This window comes from Coffea arabica, chromosome 6e, assembly GCF_036785885.1.
Source record: "Coffea arabica cultivar ET-39 chromosome 6e, Coffea Arabica ET-39 HiFi, whole genome shotgun sequence".
NCBI classification, from domain to species: domain Eukaryota; kingdom Viridiplantae; phylum Streptophyta; class Magnoliopsida; order Gentianales; family Rubiaceae; genus Coffea; species Coffea arabica.
In genome coordinates this window covers 50,423,902-50,449,855 of record NC_092321.1, presented here as the reverse complement: position 1 = coordinate 50,449,855, position 25,954 = coordinate 50,423,902, and the positions used below count along the sequence as shown (strand labels likewise).

Below are 25,954 nucleotides of genomic sequence, written 5' to 3'. Positions count from 1 at the left end.
ATCACTTTTTGAAATAGGTTATCCCATGGGAATCCTATCAAAGACCCTGCGTTGATCTCGATTCGATCCTTCACTCGGTCCAGCCAAAATTCCCAAGTCACCCCTCCATTGATCTCGCCTTTTTTGATCGGGGATGTGTGACAGCCCCACCTCCCCCTAAGGCGAGCCAAAGGGTTCGGCGGACCGCCTGTCCAACTCTCGCCGGGACTCACTCACTCCACTACAGTACTCAAATAAATTACAAGGTACATCTCAAAATCATACTGTAAAACCTCCATGAATTACATATCAAGCAAAGTGAAAACTAGTTTCCAAGCGTGGAACATAAATATACATCCATTTCAATTCCAAACAGTCACACTAGCCCAACTATTACACAAAATGAATCCAAATCTAACTATACAAGATATATGCCATCCAGTCACAATCCAACCAGTCACACGAAGAATTTAATACAAGCGCCTCATTTGCCTCGAGCCCTGTGGAGGGGAAATAAAATAGTTTTGGGGTGAGCTAGAAACTCAGCGAATAACCAGTAAAATCAGTAGTCAAATAAGTTTCAGAATAGTTCATTTCAATGATGTCATGAATCAGTAATCAAATGTACGTTTATTGCTCTTGTGAGCCAGTGAAATCATTATACTTAAACATCCAACGCTCAAATGGGTCCAGTAACAGTGAAACAGTGATAGGGAGCCATTTGCTCCAAGTAAACAATGATGGAGACGTTGGTGTTCAGCACAAGACTTCCCAAGAACTCATTGAAGCCAAATCATGTCATGAACTCACATGCAAGCACACATGATATGCAATCGAGTAAATAATGCAAGAAACAGTTCATAAGTAGCTTTGGAAATAGTTTGGGGTCACTCACCAACCACGGCTCACGATCCATCATAGACAGTTTCTCGATCAAGTCCAAGCCCTTCAACTCAAACTCAAAGCAACCAAACACTCTCAAAGATCGGACAGCATTTCCTCGTATTTTCTTTATTTTTCCAACCTTCAAACATTCACCGAATCCATAACCATCAACCACAATTGCACATATACATTATAGGCTAGTACACACTCTTAATAAGGGTCATAATACCCCCTTCAATCTTAACCAATTAAGAGCTCAGGAACTCACAATAAGAAAGCCCCAAATTAAACCCTAAAATCGAAATTTCCACACAAACCAGAAATTTTTTGCAAACAATCGTATCCAACGTATACAAGCTCCATTTTATACCACAACAAGCTATCATTTCATGACCAACGAACCATAATCATATACAATCAAAAAATTCTCCAATAAATCAGAAATTGGTCCAACTCTAATTAAAATCATGAAATCATCCCCAAAATAGCATCTCTAACCTCTACAAACCACGAATATACCATTATTAGAACAAAGAGGGAACTTTCTTAGCAACTCACCTTATAAACTCAAGAAAGATAGCACCTTAAAGCTTCCCCTTCCAAAACAACTCTATCAACTTTATCAAACTTCCATAGAGAGCCCTTGTATGGAGTAGTTTCCAAAACCATCGGTGAAATCTCAAGATTTGAGCAAAGATTGAAGTTAGGAAAATGAGGAACTTTCTCCCTTTTCTCTCTATGAAGCTCGGTCAAGCAAGGTGAAGAAATGAAGATATTTTGGCCAAAAAACAGGATAAGAATGAAAGAAATAGCCGGTCAAAGTTGATGGCTGCCTGTGACACGTTACAATCCGGCTAGAATCTGGCCGGATTTCTGGCCGGATTCTGGCCAGAGACGAAATCAAATTTTTTCAAAAGAACCAACCAATCCGGCCAAGAACTGACCAGATTTCCGGTCGGATTCTGCAAAAATCACTGTTCACCAGAAAATTTTTCCCTTTTCTTTTCTTTCGGGCGTCACAAACTCCCCTCAAAAGAATGTCGTCCTCGACATTCCAACTGGTACTAATCAAGTCAAGATATCCCTCAAAAGTCACTCATGCATTCCAAGCAAGCACTAAGAGTCAAACAAAACCCACTTGGCTGATTTTCGGTCCTACAAGAAATCACTTATATTTCAAACCATACCCACAGTCCGGCATCCTAAACTTTAAGCCTAGGATACACTACAGAGATCTGAACCCTAGGCTCTGATACCACCTGTGACAGCCCCACCTCTCCCTAAGGCGAACCAAAAGGTTTGGCAGACCGCCTGCCCAACTCTCGCCGGGACTCACTCACTCCACTACAGTTCTCAAATAAATTACAAGGTACATCTCAAAATCATAAAGTAAAACCTCCATGAATTACATATCAAGCAAAGTGAAAACTAGTTCCCAAACGTGGAACGTATATATACATCCATTTCAATTCCAAACAGTCACACTAGCCTAACTATTACACAAAATGAATCCAAATCTAACTATACAAGATATATGCCATCCAGTCACAATCCAACCAGTCACACGAAGAATTTAATACAAGCGCCTCATTTGCCTCAAGCCCTGTGGAGGGGAAATAAAATAGTTTTGGGGTGAGCTAGAAACTCAGCGAATAACCAGTAAAATCAGTAGTCAAATAAGTTTCAGAATAGTTCATTTCAATGATGTCATGAATCAGTAATCAAATGTACGTTTATTGCTCTTGTGAGCCAGTGAAATCATTATACGTAAACATCCAACGCTCAAATGGGTCCAGTAACAGTGAAACAGTGATAAGGAGCCATTTGCTCCAAGTAAACAATGATGGAGACGTTGGTGTTCAGCACAAGACTTCCCAAGAACTCATTGAAGCCAAATCATGTCATGAACTCACATGCAAGCACACATGATATGCAATCGAGTAAATAATGCAAGAAATAGTTCATAAGTAGTTTTGAAAATAGTTTGGGGTCACTCACCAACCACGGCTCACGATCCATCATAGACAGTTTCTCGATCAAGTCCAAGCCCTTCAACTCAAACTCAAAGCAACCAAACACTCTCAAAGATCGGACAGCATTTCCTCGTATTTTCTTTATTTTTCCAACCTTCAAACATTCACCGAATCCATAACCATCAACCACAATTGCACATATACATTATAGGCTAGTACACACTCTTAATAAGGGTCATAATACCCCCTTCAATCTTAACCAATTAAGAGCTCAGGAACTCACAATAAGAAAGCCCCAAATTAAACCCTAAAACCGGAATTTTCGCACAAACCAGAAATTTTCTGCAAACAATCGTATCTAACGTATACAAGCTCCATTTTATACCACAACAAACTATCATTTCATGACCAACGAACCATAATCATATACAATCAGAAAATTCCCCAATAAATCAGAAATTGGTCCAACTCTAATTAAAATCATGAAATCATTCCCAAAATAGTATCTCTAACCTCTACAAACCACGAATATACCATTATTAGAACAAAGAGGGAACTTTCTTAGCAACTCACCTTATAAACTCAAGAAAGATAGCACCTTAAAGCTTCCCCTTCCAAAACAACTCCATCAACTTTATCAAACTTCCATAGGGAGCCCTTGTATAGAGTAGTTTCCAAAACCATCGGTGAAATCTCAAGATTTGAACAAAGATTGAAGTTAGGAAAATGAGGAACTTTCTCCCTTTTCTCTCTATGAAGCTCGGTCAAGCAAGGTGAAGAAATGAAGATATTTTGGCCAAAAACTAGGATAAGAATGAAAGAAATAGCCGGTCAAAGTTGATGGCCGCCTGTGACACGTCACAATCCGGCCGGAATCTGGTCGGATTTCTGGCCGGATTCTGACCAGAGACGAAATCAAATTTTTTCAAAAGAACCAACCAATCCGGCCAGGTATCCGGCCAAGAACTGGCCGGATTTTCGGCCGGATTCTGCAAAAATCACTATTTACCAGAAAATTTTCCCTTTTCTTTTCTTTCGGACGTCACAGGATGGCTCTTGCAGCTAGGGCCTCTCTTTTTTATTTGATTCACATTTTCTCCTTGGACACCTTGATCCACATGCCTCCAAAGATCATCTAGCATTTGTGGGTAATCCTTGTGAAATTCTATGTTAAAAGTTCCTGGCTTTAGTCCATTTGTGAAGGCAACTATGGTGACCGGTTCATCAGGGTCAGGAATTTCCACATTTTCTTTGATAAAATGATAGAGATAAGACCTCAAAGGACTCTTCAAGAGTTTGCTGTATATTTATTAAATATGTTGAGGTCTTTGTGATAGATCAGGAGGACACAAATCGATAAACAAACTTGTCCACTAATTCTTTAAGAGAAGATATGCTTCTCAGCTCTAATTTTTAGAACCATTTTTGAGCATTCCCTGTAAGAAGATAGAAAAGGATCGACACATTATGGAGTCAAGTATGCAATATAGTCTAAATGCTGAGATGAAAGCACGGATATGATCCTCGAAATCTACCTTTCCATCATAAAGAGGGGGAGATTTGGCAACTTGAAGTTATGGAGGACAAATTCATCATTTATGTCATTTGTAAAAGGTGGATCTCTCATATAATCGGCAACGAGATTAGCTTCTCATCTTGGTTGCTCCTCGGCCTCTCTGTTTCTAAACAAGCCACGAGATAGTGCCTTAGAAATTATTGCTATTTTAGAAGTTTGTTTAGAATAGGACGTTCTAGAATCGCTTTGTTTTGGGTGGCAATCATTGGATTCCACTTTGAAGGATATCTCAGGGAAAGCCTCAGGCTGACAGTTGGGAGATTCGGCCTTTTCCTTTCCTTTCCTCTTAAAATATCTTCCAATTCTTTAAAAATATTGGTGTTTTTGGCTACGAACTCGGCCATCATAATAAGGACATTTTTGTTCATAAAAGGCCAAGGATCCTGTGCGTGTTCATTGTCATCCTCCTGGTCATCCATGCATTGTTCATTAGAGATAGGAGGAGCACGTTAGCTTCTTGAGCAGGTAGGAATCATTGTTGGGAAAACGCAAGGGAATGTCGTTTCTCATAGATGACACCAATTGTGCAAGCGAGGTCCTTCGGGCTGAGTTGATGTTAGCCATAAGACCTATAACACATGTAATACAATAACATGAACATTGAGGCTTCCTCTCCGAGATCACTCTGATGCTTAACTAAGAGGTGGATTTAAAGAAACTAGTTTGGAAGGTTGAAAGGGCATACTCTAGGGAAAGGGAAATGGAAGGTATTTATACTGGATGGACCTAAGAATGAAATTGTAAGAGCTATCATTGTAGCCTGACTTTTCAGCCCAGGGTAGATTGGCGGCATCAGAACTAGGCATGAACCATAGAGTGTTAGGTTGTACTTTTCATATCAATCATGTCTTTATGAAAGTTGGATCTGCACCTCAGTCTTAGACTCAACTAGTTAGGGTTTCGATAAGTCGGTTGGGTTCATTACTAAGTCTTCATTATGATGTCGGCTAGGGTTTCACTAAGTCGGTTGAGGACCAAGTTGGTCGAGGTGCCCACAAGCTTAATTGTGATGACTGGTAGTGGAACGAGGAAGATAAGAGTTAGTTGAGTTTGACTTGGTGAAAGAAGAAGTACAAAGCTGAATTGGCAAAATAATGGCTAGAGTTTGTTGGCGCACAAATTGGGAGAGTATGATACTTGTGTCGGGTTTGAATCATTGGATCCAAACTTGACTCGAGACTAAAACAGAAGCTGCAAGTGGAGCACAAGTTGGGAGAGTAAGACACTTGTGTCGAATTTTGCATCATTGGATGTGAACTACAGAAGCTGCAAGTGAAAATTCTGTGGATCGCTTAACTGAATAGAAGTATGTAAACATGTATAGCTGGAGGAGGATGAACAATTATATTTATAAGAAAATAAATGGTTAATTGGATGGACAATGGTTTTACAATATACATTTAAAACCTATTGATCTAGATCTATTTTTAAATATTTTTAATTGGTTGTAATTGGATTAGATTGATAGGTTGCAATTTATCGTTTATTTTATAATTAATTTCCCTTATTACCTGACCCAATATGGATTAATTGTCAGATTTTACTCACTTTTGGAAATTTGCACTTATTACAGGGAGTAGAACAAAAATACCATAATAAGTGCCAATTTGACAGTCATCAGGAAAGGAGTTCAAGTAGCAGTCCTCATTCCAGGGGCATTTTCGTAAACGGAGGAACTTTTCTACTTTTGGGGAATTGCCGAAAAGGGAGGCATGGAACAAGACTTGGAGTCTCCTTTTTCTTTCTTCCTCTGGGCAGCCGCAAAGCAGGAGGCTTTTAGATAGGAAATAGAGTAGACAACTGGGAGGACTTTTAGCTTAGCCTTTGACTTTTCTTTTCATCCTTTAGTTGCTTTTCTTCTTCCGTATGTGTAGACAAGGTGAAGACCAAACAAAACAATGAATCACTCTCTGTAGCTTGGCTTTTCATCCTTATTCCATCGCAATTGAATCTACTCAATCAAGATGATGTCCGTGAATATTATTTCTGAACTCTCGTGTGGGTCTTTTGCATTAGGAATGAACTAAATTTCCTTTTCTAGCCAAGAAACAACGGATGCTTTGGTTTGTCTAAAAATTGTGAGATCGATTTAATTTTATCTTTTCCTCTTATTTATTGGTATTTGCATATTCTCCAATTATAGTACTTATGGTTGTTTAATTGATTGATTATCTTGGATCTGGATAGTGAATTGATTTAATAACCTATTGTCAATTAGGGCATTGAATCCGTAATTGTTTAATTGCCTTGAAATAGTGCCAACTGGCATGATTGGGTTTATGTCAGGGGAATACGCGGGCTAATTTAAAATAACCCTGGTAGTGCGTTATTTGGTTAGAATAGGGCATCTCTAATACGTAAGGCAATCGGGGAATTAAATCTTATGGGCGTCCCTAGGATTATTTCTCAATTAGAGCAGTGATTAAAGGGCGTACCTTAATCACCGACACAGTAAGGCGGGGTTGACTGTCATCGCTTGTTGGGCAGTTATAACCTATTTATTAGTAAATAATTGGAATTGCCTTTGCATCGATGATCAATTAGGTGAACCATTGCTAAAGTTATTTCTTGGTTAGACCTTTAATTATTATTACTCTAATTTTAGTAAATTATTATTTAATTTTTAGTTAGATATTTGATTTTATTTGAATTGCTTTGATTGTCATCGGTTATACAAAAATACCCCCTTGTTACTGTGGATTTGAAAAGAAACGAATTTTCCCCAGTCCCTGAGGACACGACCCTACTTGCCCTGTTTACAAATCAATAATTCCTTGTGAATAAGCAATCCCATTCTGGTATATCAGGTTAAGCAAACTCTTCGGGAACAGGGTGAATCAAGTAACCCATTGCACACCTAGAGTCCCTGCTCTAATACTCAGAATTGGATTTTGATTATTTTAATTGGCAACTAGGTTTATTTTTATTATTGCACAGGTATCGACAACCTGTCATAGATAAATTTCATCCATTATCCATTTAAGTAAAACCATTAAGTAGCCATTTAACCATTCTGTAACTTCTAATGAGGTTCCGTCTCTCTAATTGCACATATAGACGAACCATTCGATTGATCACTTTTACGAGTTTAATAGATCAAATGACCCAAAAAATGGTATTGTTAGACACATTAGATTTCGGAAATGTTTAATGACTAGAGATATACTTTACTCTGAATCAATTTATTTCAATGCTAACCTTCACAATTTTGGTGAAAATGTAGTAGGTATATAGAATTCATATACCAAATAAAATAAGTAAAAATAGAAGGAATTATTAAGCAAATGAGAACAATAACTTATTTTAATTATTTTGATATTTTTTCATTTCAACACTTATCATCCACTCAATAATTACATTTATGTAAAAATAAAAGAAATTATGTTATCTTTCAACTATTTTTGATAAATTTTGTTCTAAATTTGTTTTTATCTTTTCTCTTTTGATTAGATTTTAAGTGAATGATTATAATTGGAAATGATGATTGTAATGATGATAAGTAAACTCAACAAATTTTGTATTGCAGCTTGAATAATTTTTTTAAAAAGTTTAATATAAAGCATAAATCTTTTATCTAATCTAAGAAAAAAAGATAGAAGTAAAATATACCATCATAAAATCATTCATTCTCCAGCCAATATACTTGTGCAAGTATGTCCCTACACAATAGATTATGCCAGATGGAAATTTTTAATACAAAGATAGAGAGACCATCGAATAAGGATGTGCGACATAAAGCAAGACAACAAGAAAGATCAATGCTTTATTAAGATATTTCATTCCTCTTTTCTCTTTCTTGTGTCCAAAAGAATTAATTAGTACTTAGCAATCAAATATCGTGCTTGCCAACCTATGGAGAGCAATAATATATGCGAAAAAGGGTTACAAAAAGAATCCAATAAGCCTAACTTTAGCGAACTTGGAACTATTATAAGGCTTGACCGCGGGTTTTGTTAAAAATCGCAATTTTTTCAGATTTCTCCAGCATTTCCAGCAAGAACTTCCACGCTTCCCATTTTTATCATAGCATTGAGAAAACTCTGCCGAAGGAGGTTATTATTGGTAGCCAATCTTGAGGCTAGAGGAGTTCTCAAGCTGCCCAAAGCTAGTTCCTGATCGATTTGCAAGATCCCTTATTTAGATCTTACCTAATTGTATAACTGGTTATCAATTGATCCAAAAATACTGTTGGGTCTCTACTCAATGGCTTGGGTTTAACGGACACGAGTCAAATGAATTTTAATTAATGAACATCAAGAGCAAAGAACCTTCCACTTCTCCTTCTTGGGCGCGGTTAATGAATCTTGTGAAGTATGCCAGAATTTTTAATGGTGTTTTTGCTTAATGATGAACTTGTGTTTTCAAACTATGGGAAAAATAAAATAAAAACAGTTGTCAAATCTCTTGCTGTAGAATAATATATAGCGTTCCTTAGTTGTAGTTATATACGAAGTTCTTTGTAGTTTGCACCATTCAAATGGGGTTTATCACCAAGAAAGAAACAGAAATAAAATCAATTTTGAGTTCGAATACGAGTGCTAGTGAATAGACACAGATAGACACAAATAGAGACAGCCGTATGTATCCATTTAAGGATTTATAGATGAAAACAAAGCTCTTCGTAAGCTGTTGATTTCTATTCATTCTTACTCTTTTCGATGAATTGATGAATCTTCCACAGACTAATTGCCTTAGAGGTGGATGGTGGAGTTGGCTATTTAAGATGAATCCACGGTCTCTTGTGCAAGAACGCGGTTTATGTTTTATTCTTTTCTTACCTTCTTGAAGTGGGTGTCCAAAACAAGAATACGCAGGATGAAGAAAACCTCAATTTGTAGCATGGTTGGGGTGATTAACACTTTGCCCCCCTCATTCAGTTAAAATCATGTTTGGCTATTAAATCATGTTTGAGTTTCTCAATTACCTTTATTATCAACCTTAAGAAAACATTAAGATTTGCCTTCATGAGCTACCATATTAGTTGCAGTTTGCCTAATAAAGAATTTTAGAGGCCGTCTAATTCCTACTGTATAACTATTGTTGTTATTAATTTTTTCTCTCATATTTCACTCTAATTATTACATGGGATAATTTCAGAATCCTCCCTTGAGGTTTTTGATAATTTCATGTGGCTTCCTTAAGATTTTAAAAATTATACCTATCTCCCTTACCTATTTAAAATGACAATACTAAGTTTAATATTTTAATAAAACTCTCTTGTTGTCATGTTTATACAAAGGATGGATTTTATAATTTTTTTTCCTTTTTCCTTCTTATTCATTTCTCTTATATTTCATTAGAAGTATAGAAGAACTATTAATGTTGTCGCTAATATCTATCCAGATCAAATGTTAAATTAGTAATTTTTTTGATGACTTTTAATATTATTCAATTTTTTTGTAACTCTTTCTTATGTATCGAAATCAACAATAATTAAAAACAAATGGCCCAAAATCACTACTAAACTATGGCAGCTCCACCACTAAACTAGCCCATAAACTTTTATTAAAAAAAATAGTCCATAAACATAAAAAACACGAGGTAACACTTTCTTCTCTATCTTAAAAAGAATTTATATTCCCAATAAAGCGCTATAAAAAATAGATTAATCTTATAGACACTGTTAGTGAGAGGACTCGTAAAATTCTTATTTTAAAACCCTGTTTCTGGCTCATTTAATTATTTATTTGGATATTTGCCCCAAATATTATTTTCTATCCTTATTAGACCAAAATACATGGAATTATAGTTTCATTATATTTTTAAAGTGACCTGTTTCAAAAATTAATTTTTGGAAGCTCGTTTAATGAAAATAGTGAAAACGTGTTTGAAAATTTTAACCGATTGAGGGTACAATAAGTTTAGAAAAATTGGAGACTTGTATAATGGTCCTAAAATAGGTAATTTTATGTTTACGTACTCAAGTGATAGTTATTAGTACAATCGTTATAAGAATTTCTTGGAAGTTTCGCGTTATCGCGCTTAAATTGGAAATACGCGTTTTCACACGCACGATTTAATTAAGAGACTTTAGACCCTTATTTTGGGACAATAAAGAGTGGATAATATTTATATGAATATAAGTGTATTAGAGGATTAGTGCACTAACGAAATAAACTCGAGAGAAATCGAGCACGAAACGCGCGCGTACGCGCACTATTGGAGAGTTGACTTTTGCTTCATTTTGCACCACACATTTAAGCTTCCTTGAAAAGCTTTATTAGCAGCAAAAACTCCTTCTTTCAGCTTCATTTCCAGCGTGCAACCCACAAGGAAGAACACCCAAGAGTTCTTCAATTTTTATCACCAAAATCTCACTCAAATCTCCTCTAATTCACTTCAAATTTCACACACACATAGCTTAGCACTTGGAGATCACATTAAGCTACAAAGGAGAGCTGCAATCCACGGTTTTCTTGGACAAGGAGAGGGCCGAAATTCTGCCTTTGATTCATCACACAAGTAGGTGATGATCAACCTCTCAATTCTTGGCTTGTGGAAGTAATATAGCATTTATAAACCCTTGCATGCTTATGGGTAGCTTGTTTATGATGGAAATTTGGTTGTGTGGGCTCTATGAACTCCCACTTTGGTTGATGGACTGATTTGGTGGTTGATGATGATAATTATGTTGGTTTAGTGCTTAAATTAGTGGTATAATGTTGGGTTATTGTTAGAAACTCCAAGATGGTGCAATGACCAAAAGTGACCATTTTACCCCTGCCTTGTCCGACCACTTTTGTGCAAAATTTTGAAGTTCTAATGGCTTTTTTATGTTGTTTACATGTTATATTGGTTGTGTAAAAAGTTTCATTGAAAAATAACTTGATTTGGTCACTCAAATGTTAGACTTTCGAAAGGTTAGAAAACTGGAATTTTAATCCCGTCACTGCCCAGGCAGTCTTCTTGTTTCGGCCATAACTCATTGCTCCGATGTCAGAATCGAGTGCCGTTTGGGGCACTGGAAACTAGACATTCCTATATTTCTGTTGGTATAAAATGCATGTCCTGGTTCCACTTGAGCTAGCCAAACCATTCATTTGAAATCCACTGTCCTGTTTCGTTGCTTCCTGGAAGGAAGCTCATGAGCTTCAACTTAATGCTCACGAACGAGCTGGTTATGGACAGGTTTTGAAAATGGTTTCTTCTGAGAAACTGTAGCCTTATGAGTCTATTTTCCAATGCAATCAACCACGTTCAATTCCGAGTTGAATTGAGTGATTTATGATCAAAACTCGAATCTGGTCTGGTGAAGGAATACCTTACATTTGGACAGATTTGAACTAGCAATGATTTGGGACTTGTTATCCGACATTTCTTGGTGTAAATCACCTATCAAATGTACCTTTGACATATTTTAGACATTACCTACTGGAATGAATCATGTTTGAGTCATTTCTTGGTCAAATGTTTGGAAAACGGAAAACCGGAAGCTCAAAGGCAGCTTAGCCTTAGAACTTCTTGCGATTTCAATGGTTTTGATAACCGACTTTCCGTTCATATTGTTCTATGAAATTTGGCAAGGGAGTGACCTTATGTGGTGGTATATTCATACCAAATTTGGTGCCGTTCCGAGTCCATTTTGCTACCAAACTAAAGTCCCAAAGTTTGGAACTCAAATCTGGAAACTAGCTTAACAGTTTCATTTTTTTCTCCAAATTTGAGCGATCGTATCTCGGTTCTCAAAACTCCAATTCTTGATCCACTTGTTCTGTCCTAAACTTTACTTGCAACTCTAATTGAGTTATAAATTTTGGAGGCTGGTTTGCAACGTATGAATTTTACCGAATTTCCAAATTTAGCGAAAAACCAACCTCCAGCTCAACCCTAAGTAACCTGAAACTGTAACTTTAAGCCCATTTTTGAATGCCTTCCACTTAGATTCATGAAAAATGTCTTCTAAGAACATTTAGTACTTTCAAAGAGGTTTCCAACGGTACCTAGTTTTCCAATTTTGGACTTGCAAAGAGTGAGATACGATTTTTCAAAGATTCGTATCAAAACAGAAATTTCCGAATCTTAAGGAAATGGAGTTTTTCAAATACTCCTTATTCCTTCGATATTACTTGAACGTTTTATACTTGATTTCAAAAACGAAAGCTCGATTACTCTTGTGTTTTGAAACCTCGTCTTTGAACCTCGATTTATGAGTGATTGGGGTTCGTTTTTATGGGATTTTCTTAGATTGTGCACTAAGTACAATCTTCTCAATATTTGAGAATTTTTGAGTGATAAATCATTGTTAATTGCTCAGGCACATAAGGGGAACTTCAAGAGGATCCCACGGTGGACACTTGAATTTGGAGTGCTCTCTCTTCTTGTCTACTTGGTGAGTGTCAAGTGCATGACTAGTTGCTAAATACTTGAAAAGTATCTAATTCAATACTTGAATTTAACATGTCGAGATGAGTGTGTGCACTTTATCCCACTCGCTCTCTTTACTTGACGTGTTACTCTACTTACTTGACTTGTTATTCGATTTACTTGACTAGTACTCCACTTACTCATGATTGAAACTATACTTGTACATGACTTGACGTCGATTGGAGCGTTGTCTCATCGACCAATCCTACTCGTTGGGACGTCCTAGTTCCCTCTCTTCTAATTACGTGATACTTGTTACATGAATACATATGATTAGTAATTGTATATGAACATGTTTAACTTGTGAGCCCTGAGCGGAAGCATGTACCACACCGATTTGGGTGGGAGGTGCCTCTCATACCGTCTCAGTGCTAAAATCGATTCCCAGAGCGATAGCATGTACCACACCGATTTGGATGGGAGGTACCTCTCATGTCGACTCCGAATCATAAACAAAGCCTAAGTCGATTGGAGCGATGTCTTATCGACCACTGAGCGATAGTATGTACCACACCAATTTGGGTGGGAGGTACCTCTCATTCGACTCAGAACTATAAGCAAAGCATAAGTCGATTGGAGCGATGTCTCATCGACCACTGAGCGATAGTATGTACCACACCGATTCGGGTGGGAGGTACCTCTCATATCAACTCAGAACTATAAACGTACAATCGACCACTGAGCGATAGTATGTACCACACCGATTCGGGTGGGGGGTATCTCTCATTCGACTCAAACTCATAAATGGAATAAGTAAAGTTATGCGGACTATTAGATGGAACTTTGGTAAAACAAATGGAAGTGAGCTCCTAAGAGCTCCCGTATCCTTCTGGAATGTGTCTTGTGAATATTCGAGATTTACTTGAATGTTATTGCTTTATCTCTCATGTCAGCTTTATTGTTACTTGAATTATTTGCTTGCATGATTTTTTTTTCTTTTTTTTCTTGGCCTCACGAGCATCCTCTCACCCCGTTAGACTTGCTTTCTTTAACAGGAACTGAAATGAAAGGAATTATGGAGAGGTCGACTTGATGGCCTCTGATTAGAAGTTTGAATGTATTCATTTAGATAATTTTTGGAAGCTATATATTTTGGGATGGTACAATATTTTGGTAACTTATGATGTAAGATTTGAACAATTATTAAGGAATTGACCTTCCTTTGTATCTTTGATTTTTAGTATCGATTGGTTATTCATAAGTTTGAATTGAAATCGTACCGAGTCCTGACGAGAGCTGGACAGGCGTCCCACAGATACCCTCGGGTTCGCCCTTGAGAGAAACGAGGGCGTCACAGTTGGTATCAGAAATTAGGTTTCAGATCTTTGTAGAGTGTTCTAGGCTTAAAAGTTTAGGATGCCTTCTGTGGGACTTGATTGTGTATTAAGTGCAATGTGATTTTACCTCAAGCACCATTTTGTTCACAAAACAATATAAAACTTTAATCTTCAAGTTAGATTGGGGGTGAATCAAGATTAGGAAATTTAAATGACCATCTGGTGAGTTTGAGGGTTAGGAACTTTTGCTTTCTTTATCCTTTTGCTTGCCGAACATTCCGAAAGAAAAGTTGAACCATTTGAACCACTTTGGGCTCCACCTTGAACTTGAAAGTGAGACATCCTTGCATTCTTTTTAGTTTGACTTATTACCCTAACTTGTATAGGGATTTTCATCTTGAATTTAGTAAGGAAAACTTGTACTCGTAGGAAGTTCTTGGCTAAGAATTTAGAAAGTGGCTTAGGCTTTTGAATGGAATTTGAAATTTATAATCATTCGAATGATGTGGCCTGGTATTGTGAATCCTTCTAGTTTTGTTCCTAGCTAGACTTATGGTTTTTCTTTGGATCATGCCTAGTCTAGTAGGGGTGGTGCTGCCGTGAGACCTTTTGTGTTTTGCGTACATGTACTCATATATTTGTGACACTTTGTTACCTATGACCTGTATTTGATACTATTAACTCATTTTATGAACATTAACATGTGACATGACTTCTAACTTATGCAAATAGCTATGTTTTGATTTAAAGTGTTCTCGCAATGTGCACCTGCTTTTCAATTCATGTGCTTATGCAATATTCTTTTATTATGCATTTAGAATCTTGCTAAATGAATCGGCGAGGACGTGGACGGGGGTGTGGACGTGGGTTTCGGCAACCCCGCACTCCCGAGAGAGGTGAGGGATCCGCGACTGGACCAAATCAAAACCCTAGAAATGAAGAAGGTGACCAAATGGCTACGGCCATTAATCGCATGACCAATATCCTTGAGCGCTTAGTTGAGCGCCAGGGACCTAAACCAGTCAACCAACCTAGGGACCAAGAGAGGGGTGAAGATAGAACCCTGGAGCTATTCCTGAAGTTCGCTCCACCTAAGTTCCATAGAGGATCTGATCCCGAAATAGCGGAAAATTGGTTCGAAAGGATGGTTAATATTTTCACTGCTTTAGATTATAACGAGGAAAGACAAGTAAATTTTGCCGTTTTCCAATTTGAAGGGGCAGCACGCTCGTGGTGGAATGTTGTTAGTGCAAAGTGGGAAAGAGAACAAACCCCTTGGACTTGGGTAAACTTTGAGAGGGAGTTTAATATCAAGTTCCTCCCGCCAATTGTACAAGAAAAGAGGGAGGACGACTTTATAAAGTTGAAACAAGGATTATTAAGTGTGAGCGAGTATGAGGAACGATTCACCAAACTTTCTAAATTTGCTCCTAAGCTGGTAGTCACTGAACGGAAAAGGATAAGAAGGTTTATTCAGGGATTAAATGTAGAAATTCAAGAATCCCTAGCGGCTGCCCAAATTACCACTTTTACAGATGCCTTGGATAAGGCACAGAGGGTAGAAAATGCTAAGTCTCAATCTAAGGCTTTTCATGCTAAAAAGAGGGGTAACCCAAGCGATACCCCTAAACAGTCCAAGAGGTCTACCCAACCTCTTAAAATAGAAAAAGGGGCCGGAGGAATGAAGATGCCTGAAAAACCCGGAGAAACTCCATCAAGCGAAGTCCCGCCAAAAGGAAATCAGGGTAGGCGAGGTCAACAAAAGGGAAAATTCCAAACTAGTCAAGCCGTGACTCCCCATATAACTTGTGGATACTGTGGCAAGATTAACCACACTGAGACCGACTGCTGGTGAAAATAAGGAAAATGTCTGAGGTGCGGTAGTACCGAGCATAAGTTTTCGAATTGTCCTAGAGCTTCTAAGGGCGAAGGAAATTCTCAACAACCAACTAAATCCACTGCAAATCAGTCGAGTGCCAGAAGTAGTGATTAATACTGATGATTGTAAGAGGAATCCAAGTAGTGGAAACTTTACCAGTAGGGGTGAACCTGACTCCACTCGAAAAACAGGGATTGTAGTTTTACCTTAGTATAGACTAAAACTTTTGGAAGACAGTAATCGTTTGTGTAGGGGATGCCATCCTTTTGTTGGGTATTGCGACTTTGCATATCTTGATCTTGTTGCTTCCCCTTTTCTTTTGAAACGATTTGATGAACTTATTATAATTTAGTATAACTATTATGATCTTTTATGGCATATGGAAATTTACCTTACTTTTAATTGATTTTATAGTTTATATGTATATGTAATCTATTGTTACAAGCCCCTAGACCTGTAATAAGATCATGAATAGCACCTGAGAATAGTTAAGTTCAATAAGCGTGAGTTTTGAAAGGGAGAATTAAAAGTGGTGAAAATTGGTCACGGGAGGAGAAAGTATTTGGGATTATTTATAAATCAAGGTATGAATTTCGAGAACGAAATTCTTTTTAAGGAGGGGAGGATGTGAGGACTCGTAAAATTCTTATTTTAAAACCCCGTTTCTGGCTCATTTAATTATTTATTTGGATATTTGCCCCAAATATTATTTTCTATCTTTATTAGACCTAAATACACGGAATTATAGTTTCATTATATTTTTAAAGTGACATGTTTCAAAAATTAATTTTTGAAAGCTCGTTTAATAAAAATAGTGAAAACGTGTTTGAAAATTTTAACCGATTGAGGGTACAATAAGTTTGGAAAAATTGGAGACTTGTATAATGGTTCTAAAATAGGTAATTTTATGTTTAAGCACTCAAGTGATAGTTATTAGTACTATTGTTATAAGAATTTCTTGGAAGTTTCGCGTTATCGTGCTTAAATTGGAAATACGCGTTTTCACACGCGCGATTTAATTAAGAGACTTTAGATCCTTATTTTGGGACAATAAAGAGTGGATAATATTTATATGAATATAAGTGTATTAGAGGCTTAGTGCACTAGTGAAATAAACTCGAGAGGAATCGAGCACGAAACGCGCGCGTACGCGCACTATTGGAGAGTTGACTTTTGCTTCATTTTGCACCACACATTTAAGCTTCCTTGAAAAGCTTTATTAGCAGCAAAAACTCCTTCTTTCAGCTTCATTTCCAGCGTGCAACCCACAAGGAAGAACACCCAAGAGTTCTTCAATTTTTATCACCAAAATCTCACTCAAATCTCCTCTAATTCACTTCAAATTTCACACACACAGAGCTTAGCACTTGGAGATCACATTAAGCTACAAAGGAGAGCTGCAATCCACGGTTTTCTTGGACAAGGAGAGGGCCGAAATTCTGCCTTTGATTCATCACACAAGTAGGTGATGATCAACCTCTCAATTCTTGGCTTATGGAAGTAATATAGCATTTATAAACCCTTGCATGCTTATGGGTAGCTTGTTTATGATGGAAATTTGGTTGTGTGGGCTCTATGAACTCCCACTTTGGTTGATGGACTGATTTTGGTGGTTGATGATGATAATTATGTTGGTTTAGTGCTTAAATTAGTGGTATAATATTGGGTTATTGTTAGAAACTCCAAGATGGTGCAATGGCCAAAAGTGACCATTTTACCCCTGCCTTGTCCGACCACTTTTGTGCAAAATTTTGAAGTTCTAATGGCTTTTTTATGTTGTTTACATGTTATATTGGTTGTGTAAAAAGTTTCATTGAAAAATAACTTGATTTGGTCACTCAAATGTTAGACTTTCGAAAGGTTAGAAAACTGGAATTTTAATCCCGTCACTGCCCAGGCAGTCTTCTTGTTTCGGCCATAACTCATTGCTCCGATGTCAGAATCGAGTGCCGTTTGGGGCAATGGAAACTAGACATTCCTATATTTCTGTTGGTATAAAATGTATTTCCTGGTTCCACTTGAGCTAGCCAAACCATTCATTTGAAATCCACTGTCCTGTTTCGTTGCTTCCTGGAAGGCAGCTCATGAGCTGCAACTTAATGCTCACGAACGAGCTGGTTATGGACAGATTTGGAAAATGGTTTCTTCTGAGAACATGTAGCCTTATGAGTCTATTTTCCAACGCCATCAACCACACTCAATTCTGAGTTGAATTGAGTGATTTATGATCAAAACTCGAATCTGGTCTGGTGAAGGAATACCTTACATTTGGACAGATTTGAACAGCAATGATTTGGGACTTGTTATCCGAAATTTCTTGGTGTAAATCACCTATCAAATGTACCTTGGACATATTTTAAACATTACCTACTGGAATGAATCATGTTTGAGTCGTTTCTTGGCCAAATGTTTGGAAAACGGAAAACCGGAAGCTCAAAGGCAGCTTAGCCATAGAACTTCTTGCGATTTCAATGGTTTTGATAACCGACTTCCTGTTCATATTGTTCTATGAAATTTGGCAAGGGAGTGGCCTTATATGGTAGTATATTCATACCAAATTTGGTGCCATTTTGAGTCCATTTTACTACCAAACTAAAGTCCCAAAGTTTGGAACTCAAATCTGGAAACTAGCTTAACAGTTTCGTTTTTCCTCCAACTTTGAGCGATCGTATCTCGGTTCTCAAAACTCCAATTCTTGATCCACTTGTTCTGTCCTAAACTTTACTTGCAGCTCTAATTGAGTTATAAATTTTGGGGGCTGGTTTGCAACGTATGAATTTTACCGAATTTCCAAATTTAGCGAAAAACCAACCCCGGCTCAACCCTAAGTAACCTGAAACTGTAACTTTAAGCCCATTTTTGAATGCCTTCCACTTAGATTCATGGAAAAATGTCTTCTAAGAACTTTTAGTACTTTCAAAGAGGTTTCCAACGGTACCAAGTTTTCCAATTTTGGACTTGCAAAGAGTGAGATACGATTTTTCAAAGATTCGTATCAAAACAGAAATTTCCGAATCTTAAGGAAATGGAGTTTTTCAAATTCTCCTTATTCCTTCGATATTACTTGAACGTTTTATACTTGATTTCAAAGACGAAAACTCGATTACTCTTGTGTTTTGAAACCTCGTCTTTGAATCTCGATTTACGAGTGATTGAGGTTCGTTTTTATGGAATTTTCTTTGATTGTGCACTAAGTACAATCTTCTCAATATTTGGGAATTTTTGAGTGATAAATCATTGTTAATTGCTCAAGCACATAAGGGGAACTTCAAGAGGATCCCACGGTGGACACTTGAATTTCGAGTGCTCTCTCTTCTTGTCTACTTGGTGAGTGTCAAGTGCATGACTAGTTGTTAAATACTTGAAAAGTATGTAATTCAATACTTGAATTTAACTTGTCGAGACGAGTGTGTGCACTTTATCCCACTCGCTCTCTTTACTTGACGTGTTACTCTACTTACTTGACTTGTTACTCGATTTACTTGACTAGTACTCGACTTACTCATGATTGAAACTATACTTGTACATGACTTGACGTCGATTGGAGCGTTGTCTCATCGACCAATCCTACTCGTTGGGACGTCCTAATTCCCTCTCTTCTAATTACGTGATACTTGTTACATGAATACATATGATTAGTAATTGTATATGAACATGTTTAACTTGTGAGCCCTGAGCGAAAGCATGTACCACACCGATTTGGGTGGGAGATGCCTCTCATACCGTCTCAGTGCTAAAATCGATTCCCTGAGCGATAGCATGTACCACACCGATTTGGGTGGGAGGTACCTCTCATGTCGACTCCGAATCATAAACAAAACCTAAGTCGATTGGAGTGATGTCTTATCGACCACTGTGCGATAGTATGTACCACACCAATTTGGGTCGGAAGTACCTCTCATTCGACTCAGAACTATAAGCAAAGCATAAGTCGATTGGAGTGATGTCTCATCTACCACTGAGCGATAGTGTGTACCACACCGATTCGGGTGGGAGGTACCTCTCATATCAACTCAGAACTATAAACGTACAATCGACTACTGAGCGATAGTATGTACCACACCGATTCGGGTGGGGGGTACCTCTCATTTGACTCAGACTCATAAATGGAATAAGTAAAGTTCTGCGGACTATTAGATGGAACTTTGGTAAAACAAATAGAAGTGAGCTTCTAAGAGCTCCCGTATCCTTCTGGAATGTGTCTTGTGAATATTCGAGATTTACTTGAATGTTATTGCTTTATCTCTCATGTCAGCTTTATTGTTACTTGAATTATTTGCTTGCATGATTTTTTTTTCTTTTTTTTCTTGGCCTCACGAGCATCCGCTCACCCCGTTAGACTTGCTTTCTTTAACAGGAACTGAAATGGAAGGAATTATGGAGAGGTCAACTTGATGGCCTCTGATTAGAAGTTTGAATGTATTCATTTAGATAATTTTTGGAAGCTGTATATTTTGGGATGGTACAATATTTTGGTAACTTATGATGTAAGACTTGAACAATTATTAAGGAATTGACCTTCCTTTGTATCTTTGATTTTTAGTATCGATTGGTTATTCATAAGTTTGAATTGAAATCGCACCGAGTCCTGGGGAGAGCTGGGCAGGCGTCCCACAGATACCCTCGGGTTCGCCCTTGGGAGAAATGAGGGTGTCACAGTTAGTGTATACACTATCATCATTAGATATATGACACATGTGTAAATTTGAAATTCAAAATTTGCTAATGTGTCATCCATCCAACCGTGATAGTGTATATATTGACAGTGTATATAAAATTTACTCATAAAAAAAGCTTATCATAGCAAAATATTTATTGTTATAGTTGATTATTAAATAACAAATATTGGCATGAAAAACTTGAGAATCCTTTTTTTAATAATTGTGTCAAATTACTTTACAATTGTTTAGAAGAATGAATTGAACATTATAAGATAAGGGCATTTTAGGGTATTCATTAAATTTTTGACCTTATTTTAAGATTTGGTTACCAAAGTGTCAAATCAAGGGAAGTAGGTGTAACTTTTAAAATTTCAAGAGAACTAAATGAAATAGTCAAAAACCTTAGGGGAGGTTTCTGAAATTATCCCTTATTACATTCTAGCACATACGAATGATGACTAATATTTACACCATCAAATTGTTAAATCAATGCTTGAATTACTTGTAGTATACATACATACTACATACACCATATGTTTTTGTTTTTTTTCTAATAACCTTTATTAGAAGCAAACCAAAAATGTTAAGTAAAGAAGGGTTACAACAAACAAAATTATATAGACATATACATACACAGAGATATATATGTGTGTATGTGCGCGCGCGCGTGTGTGTATGTAAATATATGTATGTATGTATGCATGTATGTATATATCTATATAATTTTGTTTTTTGTAACCCTTATTTACTTAACTTTTTGTTTTGCTTCTAATAAAGGTTATTAGAAACAAAACAAAAACATATGGTGTTTGGCTAGATTCCATCATAAAAAGGATAAATGATTATTTACCCCCTGTGATTTTGCATTTTACCACTTCATCCCCTTATTTTTCACTATTATCCACTAAATCACCCTATAATAGATGAAAAGCACAACCAATTACATTGTTAGTTGATATGCTAGTTATGCTTTCTTTAGTACTAAATAGAACAAAAAATCTAAATACTTTACATGCACTACAAATAGATTATATAGTCGAAAGCAAAATTACAATGAAGGTAAGTAGATATTATGATTTTAACATATGCTACATTTCATAATGCAACATATTTTCACCATATTTATAACTTATTTATACCATATTCTAACTTATATTCTAACTCATTTATACCCAAGAGTAAACTTGTTTAAAACGGAACTTGTGAGGAGGTGCCATGCACCTCTTTACTAGTTTCCATGTGCTCCTGTCTGATGACTACTTTTGCACAAGTGGAGTGTCCGTTGGATACTTCAATTTTAGCACTAGGGTATGTTCGTTCAAACCCATGATTTACTATAAGCGGATGTTTTTCACTCCAAAATATTAACACTCAAAGCAAAGTGACCTTGGCAATATATTAACATGCATGGATAGCAATAAAATTCAATTTACATATTGACTTTCAGAAAGCAAAGTACTTCCTTCTATTTATTCATTTCTTTTTGCCCTATTAACCCTGACTCGCGTAAGACGTATATAATTTCTGCAAAATGATTGTCGTAGATTATGTACGAGATCGATAATTTTCTGGAACAGAGGCAGGATGATAACCATAATCAATTAGGCAATGAGATTACACAGCAAGGAAGATGAACTTTTTATTGCAAAAATTAAATTTGCATTTTTTTTGTACACAAAAGAATTAATAATTATTCATCATTCAAACATCAAGTGTGTCAAAATCTATGGAAGAGCAAGAATTTAAGAGAAAAGGGGTAAATATATTCCAATATACCCTACTTTAGGGAGATTGGAACTATTAGGCTCGACCAACAGGTTTGTTAAAGACTCTACAATTTTTCCTAATTTCTCCAGCATTTCCGACAAGAACTTCCACGCTTCCCATTTTCATCATAGCATTGGCAAAACCCTGCTGAAAGAGGTTATTGTTGGCAGCCAACCTTGAGGCTAGAGGAGCACTCAAGCTGTCCAAAGCTAGTTCCTGATCAATCTGCAAGATCCCTCTTTTAGACCTTATCTGATTGTAGAACTGATTATCAAGTATGAAGGATGTGTTTTGATCCAAAAACACAGTTGGGTCTCTACTCAACGGCCTGGATTGTGTACCACAGGTTTTCAAGAGTGTAGCAGCCAATGCTGGTTCCATTGTGGGATCAGGCTTCCCGGTGCCCTGAAAGTTAGAAAGCCGATCCTGGAAGAAACCACAATGTGCAACTCCAACAGTGTGTGCACCCAAAAGGACCACCATGTCATTCAGTGTTAGCCCTTTGGCAGTGAAGAATCGAGCTGCATCCGATATGGAAAGACTTGGTCCTGGCAAATTTACTTCGGAAGAGTCCGAAACCAGCCCATCTCGCCTACCTGTCGATACATTATATCCAGGTCCGCCGGCTAATGCTACCGCATCACGGGTTGCCAATGCTATTATATCAGCACAGGAGACAGTAGATGGACAAGCAGCCTCAAGATTTCTCTTGGCATCATCAATTAGCTCAAATCCTCTTACTGTTAAGTTTGGTCCGGCATCTTTCTCCGATGACTTGGACTTGGTGGAGTCTATCAATATTGATGCATCACAACCCTGAAAATTTTTGCCATGTATGTCAAATTTTGTTAACAGAACTTGATAAATCCCTCCCAAGTATATAATAAATCCAGGTTTTGTATTTTTTTAATGTAACTTCTCAATATGTTGGACCACATGTACTGTATGCATCTGATATAATTTTTTAGATATCTTCACGGTGCTAATTTTTTATAATTTTTTTGATGCAATTAATAAATTTTTACACAGACCAAAATTTGTAACCACTTCTGTATGACAAAACAAATACAAACCACAAAAGTGACTCTATTATATTATATTATAGGTCCCATTTAATTCGATTAGCCCGTGAACCTTACATCATCCAAGAATTTTTTGGATCACTAACGTCACAAGTTTCATTTTAAACTAGTTGAGTTTTGAACGATCATTTTCAATTTCTACAATACATTCTCACTCTTTTTTTTTTTTTTTTGGTAAGAACAGTCTCCCTCGTTTACACCTTACCTCCACTTAATTATACTGGACCTTCACTTGTACGTGCCAGCGATCAACTAGTTTAAATTGGAACTTGTGAGACTCTGCTCCAATTTTTTGATACTACAAGTCTTATAGTTTCTTTAACTGCTTAACCACTTAAACAAGTATAAATTAGTTAAGAACAAGATTAATTACTTACTCGGACAAAGCAGTCGTGAAAATGCATGCGAAGCAAAGCAGCTGTTATTGAGCGATCAGTGCTGAATTTCTTTTGTACAACTTGTTGAACAATTGATTCAGCTTGTGGACATGAATTGCTGTAAAACCCACTCCGAAGTTGAGCTGAGGCAAGGTGGAGGATGCAACAAAGGAAAATGACTTTTAGCTTCACTTCCATTTTGCTTAAGCTTTTCTAGGCTTTCGGGTAATCGAGGTTAAGTATGTGAATAGTTCAGCTTCTTATGTTATGAAGAATCACAATCCAATTGTGGGTATATATAGGTGAAAAAAGTCGTGCAGGAAAGGATGGAAATTTGCATGGTCAAAATTTGTTGACCAAAACGTGTTTATTGACAAATCTTTTGGCTGCTTTCCCTTATAATAGTATGACAAACACATGGACGCGTTAGGAAACTCAGGACGTGAATACAAATCCTTTCAGACCGAATTCTTTAAGCAATGGAATCAATTTTAATCATTTTGAAGCTGTGGCATATAAGATAGTCACTATCAATCGTAGTTGGTAGGAGACCAAAAACAAAAATCGTAGTTGGGAGGAAAGAGAGTATTGTTTTATTGGGAACTAGTCATAGGAATTTTAATTAATGAACCGTCCAAACCAAAGAACCATCCACTTTTCCTTACTGGGTGCGGTTAATGAATCATTTGAAGTATGCTACCATTTTTAATTGTGTGTTTTTGCTTAGAGAGCAATTTGTGTTTTCAAATTACGGGAAAAAAATGAAAAACAGTCGTTAAATCTCTTGTTGTAAAATTACATATATAGTTACTTTTTTGTCAAAAATTATATATATATACACACATATATGTATATATAGTTACGTAGTTGTGGTTATATACAAAGTACTGTGCACCATTGGAATTGCCCAATGGTTAGGGAAGACTCTTAGAGTCTTTTCTATTGTTAGGTCTATGACTCTAATCCTATGCTTGAAAGTTGAGGGTGAGAAGAGTGTAAGGAGTGATGGGAGGATTAAAAAAAATGTGGTTTATCTCCAAGAAAGAAAAAGAAAGAAAATCAATTTGAAATTGAGAATGAGCGCTAGTGAATTTTTTACGCAATACATAGACATATATATATATATATATATATATTTGTGTGTGTGCTGAAGTTGATCAAAATCTCTCAGAATTTTTCCTTAAGGATTTATTTATGAAAAGTAGATCTCTAAGTATTCAAACTTTCAAATGCTTTTCTTCGTTTGTTTATTTTTCTTTTTCAGTGTTCAATACGGTGCTTGAAAAGAAGTGGCAAGATTTATTAGGATGCCATTCCATTTTATTTTGTATAATTCGTTCATCTTTTAGCCCAAAGTGCTATCTTGGCTTCAATAGCTCTTCATTTCAAACTAAGTTTCACAAACAAGTACTGTAGGCACTTGTTAAGACATTTAAATTACTCATAATCTGCTATATAAATACACATTCTCATATTTATTATTTTCTCCATATTTAGATACTCTTTTGAATTGATTTCACTCTTACCGAAAAATTAATACCTGAAACCCATCTTAAAGAGTGTTTCGAAGCACTCGTTTGCCAAACCCTGAAAAGGATAATTGAAAAAGAAGTATCGTTTGTCCAACTGGTTTGTGACTAAAAAAGAAAAATCCTCAAGCAATGATATCAAATTCAATCATTTTGAAGTCATGGCATATAGGACAGTGATTATGAACGTGTTTCCGAAAGTAGTGGGTTTGTTTGGATAGAGTATTATTTGATATATTAGCACTTTTCATGATGTGATGTATGTGAGATAAAAAGGTAATTGAAAATATAAAAAGGTGGATTGAAAAATGTGTTTATGATACAAGCGAAATATTATATGAAAAAATTTGATATCCAAAAACCCAGTATTATTTAAATGGCCATGAGCCATATAAGTTTTAGACTTTTAATCAATGAACCATCAATTGCAAAGAACCTTCCACTTCTTCTCACTGGGCAAAAGCAATTCACACAATTTTATATGGCACACTTATCCTAATTCCTAAATGAAACTCCTAAGTCGAGAAGGGATGATTTCTGCATAGATGAAAAATCCCTTGTCATCCATTCAGCTAATTACAAATAAGTACAACCTTAATTTCTGG

The 25,954-nt window shown here is 36.6% G+C and overlaps 2 protein-coding genes across 2 annotated transcripts; one reads left to right on the top strand and one right to left on the bottom strand.

Annotated features, from left to right (window-relative positions):
- Positions 1-15,006: 15,006 nt before the first annotated feature.
- LOC113696810 (uncharacterized) lies at positions 15,007-15,909 on the top strand. Its single transcript, XM_027216192.1, has one exon. The coding sequence runs from the start codon at positions 15,007-15,009 to the stop codon at positions 15,907-15,909; it is 903 nt and encodes a 300-aa protein (XP_027071993.1).
- A 6,386-nt stretch (positions 15,910-22,295) lies between these two features.
- LOC113694949 (peroxidase 44-like) lies at positions 22,296-24,066 on the bottom strand. The gene is made up of 2 exons (XM_027213875.2): positions 23,821-24,066; positions 22,296-23,177 (listed from the first exon to the last, which is right to left on the bottom strand). Exons 1-2 carry the CDS (start codon positions 24,016-24,018, stop codon positions 22,395-22,397), a joined length of 981 nt encoding a protein of 326 aa, XP_027069676.1. The 5' UTR covers positions 24,019-24,066; the 3' UTR covers positions 22,296-22,394.
- Between the last annotated feature and the right edge of the window lie 1,888 nt (positions 24,067-25,954).